This window comes from Belonocnema kinseyi, chromosome 9, assembly GCF_010883055.1.
Source record: "Belonocnema kinseyi isolate 2016_QV_RU_SX_M_011 chromosome 9, B_treatae_v1, whole genome shotgun sequence".
Lineage (NCBI taxonomy): Eukaryota > Metazoa > Arthropoda > Insecta > Hymenoptera > Cynipidae > Belonocnema > Belonocnema kinseyi.
The window spans coordinates 59,244,033-59,256,439 of record NC_046665.1 but is presented as its reverse complement, the minus strand read 5'-3'; the positions used below and the strand labels follow the sequence as shown (position 1 = coordinate 59,256,439).

General features: G+C 32.3%; 1 protein-coding gene and 1 long non-coding RNA gene across 2 annotated transcripts in view; one reads left to right on the top strand and one right to left on the bottom strand.

Annotated features, from left to right (window-relative positions):
- LOC117180863 overlaps window positions 1–5,523 on the top strand; it is a 14,109-nt gene extending 8,586 nt beyond the window's left edge. The window contains exon 4 of the mRNA XM_033373415.1: window positions 5,444–5,523. Within this exon, the coding sequence (XP_033229306.1) occupies window positions 5,444–5,446 (3 nt within the window). The 3' untranslated portion in view covers window positions 5,447–5,523. The remainder of the gene's footprint in view (window positions 1–5,443) is intronic.
- LOC117180864 overlaps window positions 1–6,942 on the bottom strand; it is an 8,624-nt gene extending 1,682 nt beyond the window's left edge. The window contains exons 1-2 of the long non-coding RNA XR_004468063.1: window positions 6,780–6,942; window positions 500–1,849 (exon numbers count right to left, since the gene is read on the bottom strand). This is a non-coding gene — a long non-coding RNA (uncharacterized LOC117180864). The remainder of the gene's footprint in view (window positions 1–499; window positions 1,850–6,779) is intronic.
- Window positions 6,943–12,407: the final 5,465 nt, after the last annotated feature.

Genomic DNA, 12,407 nt, shown 5'->3' with positions numbered 1-12,407 from the left:
GGGCAGATGTGCCATGAACTGAGTCCAATTCATTTTTTATCTCATATGGAGTTAAACCCTTTAAATGAAAATGTTTGATTATCGCTCTGAACTCGTTTTTTTACATTTTTCTTAACGAACAATTTTTTTTTAATTGGTTATAAAAACACGTAAACTCAGAAGATGTGGACTGTGACTGCACCATATATCTAGTCGGGAGTAGTGCTGACTGAAAACAGATGATTTGGAGCGATTCGCGCGCCATTTGTTGGTCATTCTAAGGACTTATTGAACTACCCTCGTATGTTATTGGAGCCAAACAACGAAGAAGTTTCAAAATGTGTCTCAAGTAAAAGAAAAAAAATAGTTGTATTAGCACACATTGGGAGAAAGTAGTAGAATGAGAATAATTTTTCCAAAATAGTATTTCAACAATTGCATAATTGAAGAAGAGTGTCAATAGTGACAAACCTAGTCGATTATAACTAAAATAAAAGAAATTCAATTTTATTTAGCTCACAGAGTAAGAAAATAGAGTCCACATTTTCTTGAAAGTGTTACGAAATTATTTCGAAAACTTGGTCAAAAATGGCATCTGTGTCTGTGACGCGATCATATGGCGTTAATTCTTTCCCCTTCGTCTCTTCGTTGCCTTTAATAGTGTTTTTTTTTCTTCTTCGGATCGTCTTTCTTGATTTTCAGCTCGTGAAAGGCGAAAATTTTAGCGTAACTGTTAAGAATGGCATCTTCTAGTTTAGAAATTGGTTGACGCATTAAGATTTCGTAGTGCCAAAACATATAATCCTTCATAAGAAGGATAGGCCATTTCTCTTTAATAGCTAATGCCGTTGGTATATTCGGAATAGTATTGAGGAAAAACCTTTGTGCAGCGTATGTGCACTTTTGCTTTCCAAAAATAAATATTTTATCCTCAAAACTAATTTCTCTGAAATCTTCCGAAGTCACTATTGCAAGCAAAGAGGCTTCTGCTTCCAGTCGGGATTCCGGTGTTTCATCCTCTGGGTGAGCATCAAATTGGCAACGGACACATGATCCTTTTGCCGACAACAATAATTTTTGGGAACTCGGAGGAATTTCCAATTCCTTGTTGAGACCTCTTTGGAAGCGCAGCAAATAATTATTTCGATTCTTTAATTTTTCCTTAATTACTGCGTAGCCCCGCCTAAACACTTCTCCATTCTCGAAATAGTCGCAGAAGGTTTGTGGGAAAGTATCGACCTTTTTCTTTGCAACTATTCCATAAGCCTCTCCTAAAACAGTTGGACAAAATGTTCACATTTGAGATACCACGGTTTGGACAAATGTGGTCACTAAATATTTGTCACGAACTCCATCATCCAAAAGATCTCTAAATGGTTCCCCATCAGAAGGCCATTTAATTTCAAAATTGTTTCAATTACAAGGTGTTAGTGGCGACGGAATCTCCCATGAAGTTGAATTTTTGGTAGGCGGAGGTAACGTGTCCACTGTAGAATGCTGACCATTGTTTTCTTAAATCTCCTTTCTTACATCGTTTTCTCTCAGGAGAATATAATTGAGAATTTGAATTATTTTTGATGTGAACATTCGAAGATTCTAGATTTTGTGCAATCTCGACCAAGAGTGGGCCGATCCAAGTTTGAAAAGACTCAAGCAGCATGAAAATTTCTTGTGAGCGTTTTGTTTCTGATATTATGAATTGTAAGGTCTCATCGTCGACATTTGTCCCGTCTGCTTCGTACACTAAAGCTTCTCCTTTCAGGTTAAATTTTAAATTTGCCTTCGAAATTATGGAAGCTACTTTAGGTTCGGATATTATCGTCGATTTCTTTAATCTTCTACCGCACTATACTTTGAATGAGCAAGACATCTGAAAATAGAAAAAGTCTTTTAGTCGCAGGATAAACAAATCTAGCAGTAGTTATATTTAAGACAAAAAAATAAACAAAAACTATTTTCGAACATAAATAAAATGAGGCAGTAAATCAACATATTGATTTAAAGCCATTTAACATAATTAAATTTAAAATTAGTTATGTGACATTCTACACTGAGAGCCTTAAGAATGGGGTAATTGTACCATTCTAACACTGTTAAAACTTAATTTTGTTTGTTTGTAGAAAATTACTATATTTTGTTGAAAATGAATAACTTTCGTTTAAAGTTTACCTATTTCTTCCAAAGTTCATCTCCTTTGATAAAAAACAAATTTTTTGACAGAAAATTCATCTATTTAGTTTCAAATTCAATTATTTGGTTTAAAATGAAGTTTCTTCTTAAAAGTTAATATTTTCGTGCTAAAAAATTAATTTTGTTTGTAGAAAATGCGTCTCTTTTGGTAAAAATGTCATCTTTTTTTCTTATCAGGAACGCAAATGGTTAAATATTGATCTTATTTGTTTAAATATCAGTTACACATTATATTTCTCGCTGAGAATTATTATTTCTTGGTTAAAAAATTCATGCACTCAGTTAAAAAATGAAAAAAAAAGAGTTAAAAATTTCTTTTTTGGTTGAAAATTCACAATTATCGTTAAAAAGTAACCTCTTTAGTTGAAAATTCAATTATTTGGTTTAAAACCAAGTTTCTTGTTGAAAATTCATATTTTCGTGTTGAAAAATGGAACAATTTTAAAGGAAATTCGTCTCCTTTGGCACAAATTTAATCTTTCTTCGTTAAAATCCAAGTAGATGAAAACCACCTTTTTCAATCCTTCTATAATTTTGTTGAAAAATAACTTTTTTGTTATAATTTTCATTGGAAACTTCGTAAGGAAAAACGTTCTACGTCTCAAAATACTTACTACTTTCGCAATCAGAAGTCCAAAGTAAATGGTCCATAGAATTCGGAGATCGTAGGAAGAGGAAAGCGAGTAGTAAATTGGGAAGAACCAGGATTATTTGAATACGTATACAAGAAATATATACAAAATGACCTCAGACAGTCGTTTCAGTCTCTAATATATTACAAATTCAATTTACGGCAATATGGGTGCCTTTTTTCTATTTTCAGATGTCGCAGTTAAGAGATGCGTACTTGCACACAAATATCTCTGTACCTCCAATATTACTTCTCAGGAAGGGATCAGGACTAAGTAAGGCAGAGAATTCAACTACGGTTGGACCACTTTGCACGGGTTCATATCCATTAGCGTCAAATTCTTCGTAAACACCAATATGTTGATTGAACACAACTTCCTGAAAATTTCCCAAAAAATATACATCCTTTTTAGATTTGTCGATCATAATTTTATATATTTTCAATATTATGAAGTTTCCATGCTGGCTTTTACCAACGCAAATGCACATATCTTCCTTGCATATAATTCCTCTAAAATTAATCTCTGTACTCACAAATAAAATTTTTCCTGCTTCCAGTAAGTCAAAAACAATTGTTCGACTTTCTTCATCAGAAAATTCATCTGATTTCAGTGTTACAATTCTTTTTATGGAAGCCTTAGAATCGTATATCGATTCATCAGACATGCAAATGTACTGAAGCTGCTCGCGCTTGCGTGATAAAAGTTTCGTAAGGTTTTTAAAGTTTTTGCTTCGCCTCACAATATTTTTGAAAAAGCTATGCTTACTTTCAAATCTTAAAGTCCACAGATGTTTCAATGGTCCGAACTGTACAATTAACGACAGATAATGAGCAATGAAATGATGCTTTGGTCGCAGAGGAATGTCTGCAAAGCGAAGTATCCTCAGATCTAAATATTGGTGGATCTCTTCTTGTAGAAGGGCAACTGGTTCCATGGATATTGCAGGAGCACATACTAAAGCACAAACTTCTCGAAGATGCATTAACATCATCCAAACGTCATCTTCAAAATCTAAAATTCTGTCGGCAGTAATGACTGGGAATATAATTATCAAACGCCGAATTTCACAAGCAGTCCCAATTAACTTGTTTCTACCTTCAATTGGAGAAAAAGTCTCTTTATTTTCATCGCAAAATCTGAAAGTCTGTATACGCTCATTTAAATCTCCGTACGAGAACCAAACTTTCGCGATGAAATGCTTGATCGAGAATATGAGATCATAAGGGACGATTCCCTCGAAAAGGTCGTGAGCTATACAAGGTGGTAATCCTGGATTACAGACGTTATAGTAGAGTAAAGTATTCAAACCCGAATTTTGCTTAACATCTTTCACCATTTTCTTTAATTTTTCAGCATTATTACAACATTCTGTATAATTCTCAACATTTCTCAAGATTTTGACGCCGTAATCACTAGCCTTCAGCTGTGCTCTGGTGATTTCGCAAAATCAACAAAAATAGATAGACTTGCTAAAATTTTCGCAAAATCTTCCTATCTGATGGCTACCTAAACTATCATCCAACATTGCATATATTGCAATGTTGGATATTGTGCATATATCACGAAGGAATTCACCGTCACCGGAGGCTTTATTATTTTCACAATAATCACGAACATTTTTATTCGATAACAAAATTTCTAGAGTTTTTAAAATGGGGACGTAATGATATAGATGACTTTTATTCTCATCATTATCGAGTTTTACTTCAATGGGTTGAATAACATTAAAATTTTTAGTATAATACTTATCACGGAAGTAAGTATTTCTTAAAGAACCTTGACAAATATCGAGTGGTCCATTAAAAGGAGTAAAACATTCCCTATACAAATTAAATATTTGCTTCCTTTCTTGCTCTGGAAAATTGCTATTCTCTAGATTGGACATAAATTGCTTATGGCATGTATCGAAAGCAGAAGTTATTCCGTGAATAGAGCTTTGCAAAATAGGTTTCGTTGCAAAGTGTTTAACACTAAGAAGTAGAAACATTTTAGCTAAGGTTTTCGTTCCATCCATATTTTCGGAGACCATGCCCATCTCCACTCCACCATAAACAGGTTGCTCGCCAGAAGGATTTAATTCTTCCGATTCTTCCGCTCCTTCCATATCTGACGTTTCATCTTTATCAGAATCGCATTCTTCAATTTTTTCACATTGACAGACTTCAACATTATTGCCATCTAAAACTATACGGGCATTTTGTAGTTCCACTTCCCTAGAATTCTGCTGTTCATCTGGCTGATGAATATTAATAGCTTCATCATTTCCTTCTACGACTACGACTTCGCAACCGCCCTTCATTTTTGAGTGCGCTATGCGCAAATGGCTGGAATACAGTGTTTTGCTCTGAAAAATTGTGTTCGGTTTTGGATACCTTGGAAAAGGGCACGTAATTCCACGTGATAACAAAGATAAATGTCCGTACAAATGCTTTTTAAAAGAAAAAAGTGCGACACATTTAAAATCGCAATCTGTTTCTTTGCAAAAATAATTAGAGGTAGTTTGACACTGTGCCATTTTTTTATGCTGGCTATAAATATGCTTCCTAAAATTATCATAACTTGTAAAGTTTAGTTTACAGTAAGAATACGGACATACTATTTGTAAATTATAATCTTTACTCTGAATTTTTTGATTTTTGCAGTAATCAGCTACTGATTTCAAAGCATAACTACAACTGTTACACGAATACATTTTCTTTCAAAATTTCAAATTAAAGAAAGAAAAAGAATAAAGGAACAGGTCAAGAAATGTGTAAGTCCCTTCTGCTGCATTGTAGCCCTCTGCTTTCACTGCAACAAATATATATGTTTCTTAATAATCAAGTGCCGCAAATGCAGATGCTTTATTACAATGTTGATGCTTATATATATTTCCCAAAACTGCACCTTCTCATCATTTGTTGTATACATAAGTTCAGTTATTAAATTTTAAATTTAAATTATTAAAATAAAATGCATGGTTATTGGTTTATAGGTTAAACGTTCTACAATTCATAGTTTCCAATTGAAACTGTTTATAATTTAACAATTTTAAATTATTTTAAAATAGATTTTGAATTAAAATTCCACTTTTATGTTGAAATTCGTATTTCGACCATTTGGAAATAGTTTGAGATTTAAAATAGTATAAGATTAAAAATAATTTAGAGTTAAATAATTTTCAAATAGGGACGGTTATAATTGAAATAATTTCATGCCAATAAACTTCAAAATTATTTGTTTTTCATTTCAATATTTCAAAGTGGCATGGATTCAGATTTAGAACTTAAATGATCAAAATTTTGTCATTTCAATTTAAAACTGTTAAACATTGTGCATTTTTAAGAGAAAAAATGGAAATTTCTTCCTAGAGATGAATTTTCAATACAAATGTTCAATTTTCAACCAAGAAAGATTTTTCAGTCAAGACGTTGGAATTTATTATTACAATGGTATTGATAACGAAACATTTTGATGACATGAAAATTTATAAGCAACTCCTAAAGTTATATACAATTATTTTATTTATCAAGTTTCATATAAATATATTATAAAAATTGTCTGATACATGGACTCTATTTACTTTTTCCATAGAATGCAATGGTGTTACTTTATTGTAACAGACATTCTTGAAGAATTGAAAATTATAATTAAAAAAAATGAAAATTCATCTTTTAATGAATAAAATGGTGTACAACTTTTTAAGTTTCTTATAAATTTTCAAGTTATGACCATTTTTTTCTTAAGAATATACTATTTGAACAATAAATTACGAGTTTAATACAAAAATAACTTTTTTCGATGACAAGCTGATAAACTGTTAAATTTATTCAAGTAAATTGTTAATTATAATTATAATAAACTTATCTTGTGGACGAATTTTTCTGCAAAAATCAATTTCTGGTCCACTGTGGACGATCTATATATTATATATCATACCAATGTGCGCTAAGGGATGATGATGGCACGGTTAGGTTATAGCAATTATTATGAACTTACCTTATGATGTATCTCCGAACGCTTCGTTGAAATGCACAGGATCATTTTATTCTCGTATTCCCCAGCGATTTAAAATCCAACAAACTTTTTTCTTTAATTATTTAGCACTTTTCGTTGTAACGGTAATAACCACCAAAAATGAAAAATTTTCATGCAAAAATTTGCATGAATAGGCTGACTCACGATGCATGATGAGACAATTGACGAGCGTGCGATTCAAATGTATTTATATATAATTATACTTCATTATTCATTGTATGATTCAACATTTTAAATATTTTTATTTTTTTTAAATTATTATAAATTTCGGTATTATGCTACACTTTCCACCAGTGTAAAAATTCATTTGAAAAAAGTATAATTAAGCAACTGAAATTGGAATTTCAAACCTCAAAAGTGATTTTACTGGCCCATGGTAATTTAACACGCTGCGACTGAATTTCTCATTCACTAACCTAATGTTCCTACGTGCGAGTGTGTAATTTTTTTGTATCTGCTGTGTAATTGTACACTGCTGCTCGAGGGTCCTTTTATTTACATCACCAGAGGCTGTCATTTTACAACATTTTGTAAAATCACACAGTCAGTAATGTGAAACTTACAATGATGTACTATGTAACTTTCCGAACTTTTGTAATTTTACAAGAATCTTTTTTTACAGTGAAGAGATCATAGTGGGCCATAACATATGTTAAATGAAAAAATATTGAGAATAAAATTGACACTGTAAAAAAAGAATTGTGTAACATTACAAAGTTTCGAAAAATTGCATACTGTATCATTGTAAATATCACACACTTCACTGTGTGATTTTACAAAAGTGTGTGAAATTACATCCTCTAGCGATGTAAATAAAAGGACCCTCGAATATCAGTGTAATATTATACACTCGATAAAAAGAAAATTACACATACCCTCGTACGAACTTTACATTCAGAAGGAAAAATTCAGTCGCAGCAAAAATCTGTAATTTTACCCTGACGGAAACTGTAAAATTTTCGATTTATAATTAACTGAAAATTTAGAATAATGAATCAAATAATATGTGGATATAAAAACGTCTCTCGTTTTCGTTGTTTATCAGTGCCTTATTCTCTAATTTTGGAGAAATTGATAACTGTGTTCGATTTCTTTGACAGCTTTCATACAAAAATAGATCAAATTCGAGCTGTTCCTATTTTGCTTTTGACATTTTCTGCTATTGAAACGAAAAATATGCGGTTATTCAAATCGTATATTTCATATTTTTGTGTAGGAATATTTAAACATCAAAAAAATACCCATAGTACGAGGTGTGTTCAAAAAGTAAGGTGACCTTTCAATTTTCGCGGGCTACGTACATTCAAGTTTTTAATTTTTTGTTTTGTTGTGTTGGTACACTCGTCACGATCATATGTTCATAGTTTTGACTATATAGCTCGTGTTGTTTTTCTGGCAGAGGCGTAAAAGGTTAGAAGGCTTTGGTGTGCTCGGCGATTTTCTTCTTTCGAAAAAAATGGAGCAAAGAGTTTGCATTAAATTTTGTGTGAAAAATGGAATCCAGTGCTCTAAGACTCTTGAAATGTTGACGGTTGCATACGGTGAGTCTACTCTGACTAAGAAAAATGTGTATAAGTGGTACAAGCTGTTCCAAGAAGGCCGAGAGGATATCGAAGACGAACCTCGCCCTGGACGTCCCAGCACGTCAACAACAGATGAAAACGTTCAAGCAGTGGAAGAAATGGTGTTGAAAAATCACCGAATTACCAACAGAGAAGTTGCTGAAGATGTTGGCATATCGGTTGGCTCATGCCATGCTATCTTTTCGGACGTTTTGGGCATGAGACGTGTGTCAGCGAAATTTGTTCCAAAACTGCTTAACTTTGATCAAAAGATCCATCACATGACCATCGCTCAGGAGATGTTGAATGAAGTCAATAATGATCCTGATTTTCTCAAAAGGATTATAACTGGGGATGAATCGTGGGTATATGGTTATGACGTCGAAACTAAAGCCCAATCGTCTCAGTGGAAGCATCCTGAGTCTCCAAGACCGAAAAAAGCACGTTAAGTTCGGTCAAATGTGAAGGTTTTGCTCACTGTCTTCTTTCATTTCCGTGGCGTAGTGCATCAGGAATTCTTACCACAAGGTCGTACGGTCAATAAGGAGTATTACGTTTAAGTTATGAGCCATTTGCGAGAGGCGATACGCAAAAAACTTCCGGAACTTTGGAAAAACAATTCGTGGCTCTTCGTTGAGCTCTTTGCTTGTTATTTATGATCGTATTCTTATTTCAATTTCGGAAAGGATATTTTAAAGCTTTCAGACCATTTAAACGAGCTCCCTGGACCTTTAAAAATATCTACCTGAGTGCCTGCGGAGAATTTCTCTGAACTTCTTTGACCTAAAGAATTTTTAGTATATAATCAAAGATTCTTTTCGGTAGGGTACTGATGATTAGATGTTTACAGTAGTATTTAAAACAATTTATCATGGTTTTTAGACATATTCTCTTCGAATAGAGTTAGAAAGTCTCAGTTATTTTGATAATGTTTCACTTTTTGTCAAATTTTCAATTAGAATAATACTATACTTAATAAATTCTAACAAAGATAATTGTTTAAAGAATTTATTATTATTCTTAATAATAATGTACACTCTCAGTCCAATTTGCAATTAGAGCATGGTCAGTAATGAATTGAAGTTACTAAAATTAATTGTTTGAACAATTTATTATTATTCTTAAGGGGATGTGATATTTCGTCGTGTGGTTAATCGGATACAGTTCCCCGGGCTTTTTTTCCATAAAAATGAAAATTTTTTAAAACTGAATTCGGAGATGCTATAAGATATCATAACGGACGTCCCCGGACGTTTCTATGAGGGATATAAAGAAAAAATTGTATTGTGCTAAATAAAAATGGTATGTATGTGCACTATTTTGAGGTTAGGATCATTTTTTAGCTCTCTGTCATTCTAATAGTGTAGGTCTATGTCCATGGTAGCACTCAAGAATAATTATGAGAGATAATTGTAACACACATAACCTCGTAATACACACGTCAAATTTAGCAAAATTAACATTTTTTACATTAACCCACAAAAAAGTGTGCGGGGACGTCCGTTGTCATGTTCACTATCATGTCCCAAATTTTTAATAAAAAATATTTATTATTCTAGGAAAAAAGCGGGGGAACCTAAAACTGGTCAAATCGATCATTTTCTAACTATCACAAGATATGACTCTGGTATCACATGCCCTTAAGAATATTCAATTTAAATAATGTTAGACAGTCGATGTTTTTTCTGAAATTTTCAAATAATTGTCTACTCTTCACATGGAATGAGGTAATAATTAATTCAATTTACCATTTAAACATTTGAGCAATTCATTAATGTTAACAGTTATCTTCTCTTAGTGAAGTGCTAAAATATTGCGGTTTTTTCTGAACCCTTTAAATTTTTGTCCATTTTAAACTTAGTGAGGTAATGATTATTACAAGGTAACAAACATACTTATATAAAAAGTGTCTTATTGTTTATAACTATCTTTTCTTAGAGTAATGCTAGAGAATTGCTTTTTTCTGAAGTCTTTGGTTTTGCTATGAATTTTTAGTTATGAACAAATAATAAGTGAACCTAAACGAAAATCATTTATTAAGCATTATTGTATTTTTTCAAGTGAATCATTTTGGCTCTTTTCCTAATGATTAAAAAATAATCATTCAAATAAAAACTATCTCACACGAGAGACGAAAACAAAGAATAGAATAATTAGCAGTAGGTGGGAGGAATAGGTGTGTAAATGACTTGTAAAAGTTTTGTTTTCAAGTACAATAAGAAGTTCATTTCAAAGCGTAAAAGGAAAATGTATATTGCAAATATTTTAATATCAGCCCCCCTCCCCTACCAACCCTGGAGATTCCCGGGGAAATCACTGGGATCTTTGTAAAAAATATGAAATATATTTCAAATATCGGTTTCATTTCAGATCATTTCTTTAAGCAATTAGGTTTGTTAGATTTTATTATTTATTATCGCACTGTATGTACAAAGTGGGCAAAAAGTTGAAAATGTCGGAAAAAACCGCAAGTATCTAGCATTACTATAAGAGAAGATAGTTATGAACAATAATCCTTTATTGAAGCAATAATGTTTGTTAACTTGCATTTATTATTACCTCACTAATTAATAGTCGACAAATAGTTAAAAATTTCAGAAACAATCGCAACTATCTAGCAGTACTATAGGAGCAAATATTTATAAATAATGAATTATTTAAAGATTATTTTGTTTAATTGAATAAAATATTAACTCACGCCAACTGAATAGTGGATAAAAAGTGGGCCATTTTTGAAAAACCCGCGACTTTCTATCTCTATTCTAAGAGAAACTTGCTAAAAATAATAATAAATTTTTTAAACAATTTATGTGAACATCTAATTAGCAGTATAAAGTATAGTATTTTACATATTAGAAACTATTCGCATTAAAAAACGCAATGAAATTATAATTATGCGGATGATATTTAAAGTCAAATTTTTTTTGTATTCTTGGGCTAGTGAACAGAAATGTTGAGTTTCAATTCGATTCAGCTAATATTGACGATTCTGAATACAATTTTCAAAAAACACCTTTTTTTCTTATGATAAATACGTGTTTATACTTAATGGGGCTTGAACCACCTCTAAATATAATTTTTTTAATGGATTTATTTTTGCGTGTATTTGAAAACATTTCCGAGCGATATGCATCAATATTTGAAAAAATTTCCAATGTATTATTGGATCACCCTAGGCTATGGACCGTTTATAAGCTACGTTACCACTTTAGGGGAGGGGGGTCATGCCGAAACCTACGGTTAGTAACAAGGGGAAGGCGGCAGTGTGGATGTAACGTTACCAAACATTATCTTGACGTTATGAGCTAAAATAACGTTTTATTAGCACATTCCCCGATGAGAAATTTAAACGAAATTACTGAATTTTCCGACAGATGGCCCTATAGCGGTACGGTATTTTTATCTCCGTTTCTCGACTGTGTTAATATTTCTTTGTCCTCAGTGAATGGATGATCCAAACCAGCCCCCTGCCTCGACCATGTATGTGCATGTAGTGGTAGTGTATGAGCAAAATAAATCACAAAAATATATAATCGAACTGCTTTCAAAATGTATCTCAAAATTAAATTTTATTCATATTAAATTACATATTTTCATGACTTTTTCTTTTTTGAAATAATAAGTAATAGTTTTCTTTTTTGTTTATTTGCAAAGAGCATCACGTTTTTAATTATTTTTGCTTTTTCTTAATGCAATTCAATGAAAAAGACAGACCTACTTTTTGTGGCGCCATCTGTTGGATTAGTTTAACCGACAATTCCCCTCCGGGTCCTAAGAAAACAGAAAAGTGGGGGTGATGCATGGGGCTGATCAAAACGAACAATTCCATTCGGGCCAGTGAGAATCACTTTCTCATTTTCATTTTTCTTGATTCATTATCTAACTACACGGTCACGTAGGCATATATTGTCAACTGAACTTGCCAGAAGCGCAAACTAATGCAGAATAAACGTAAAATCCATGTTCAGCAAATGGCTACGTTACTTTAGCAGGGGAGGGGGCAGAAAAACCTACGGTTATCAACGGG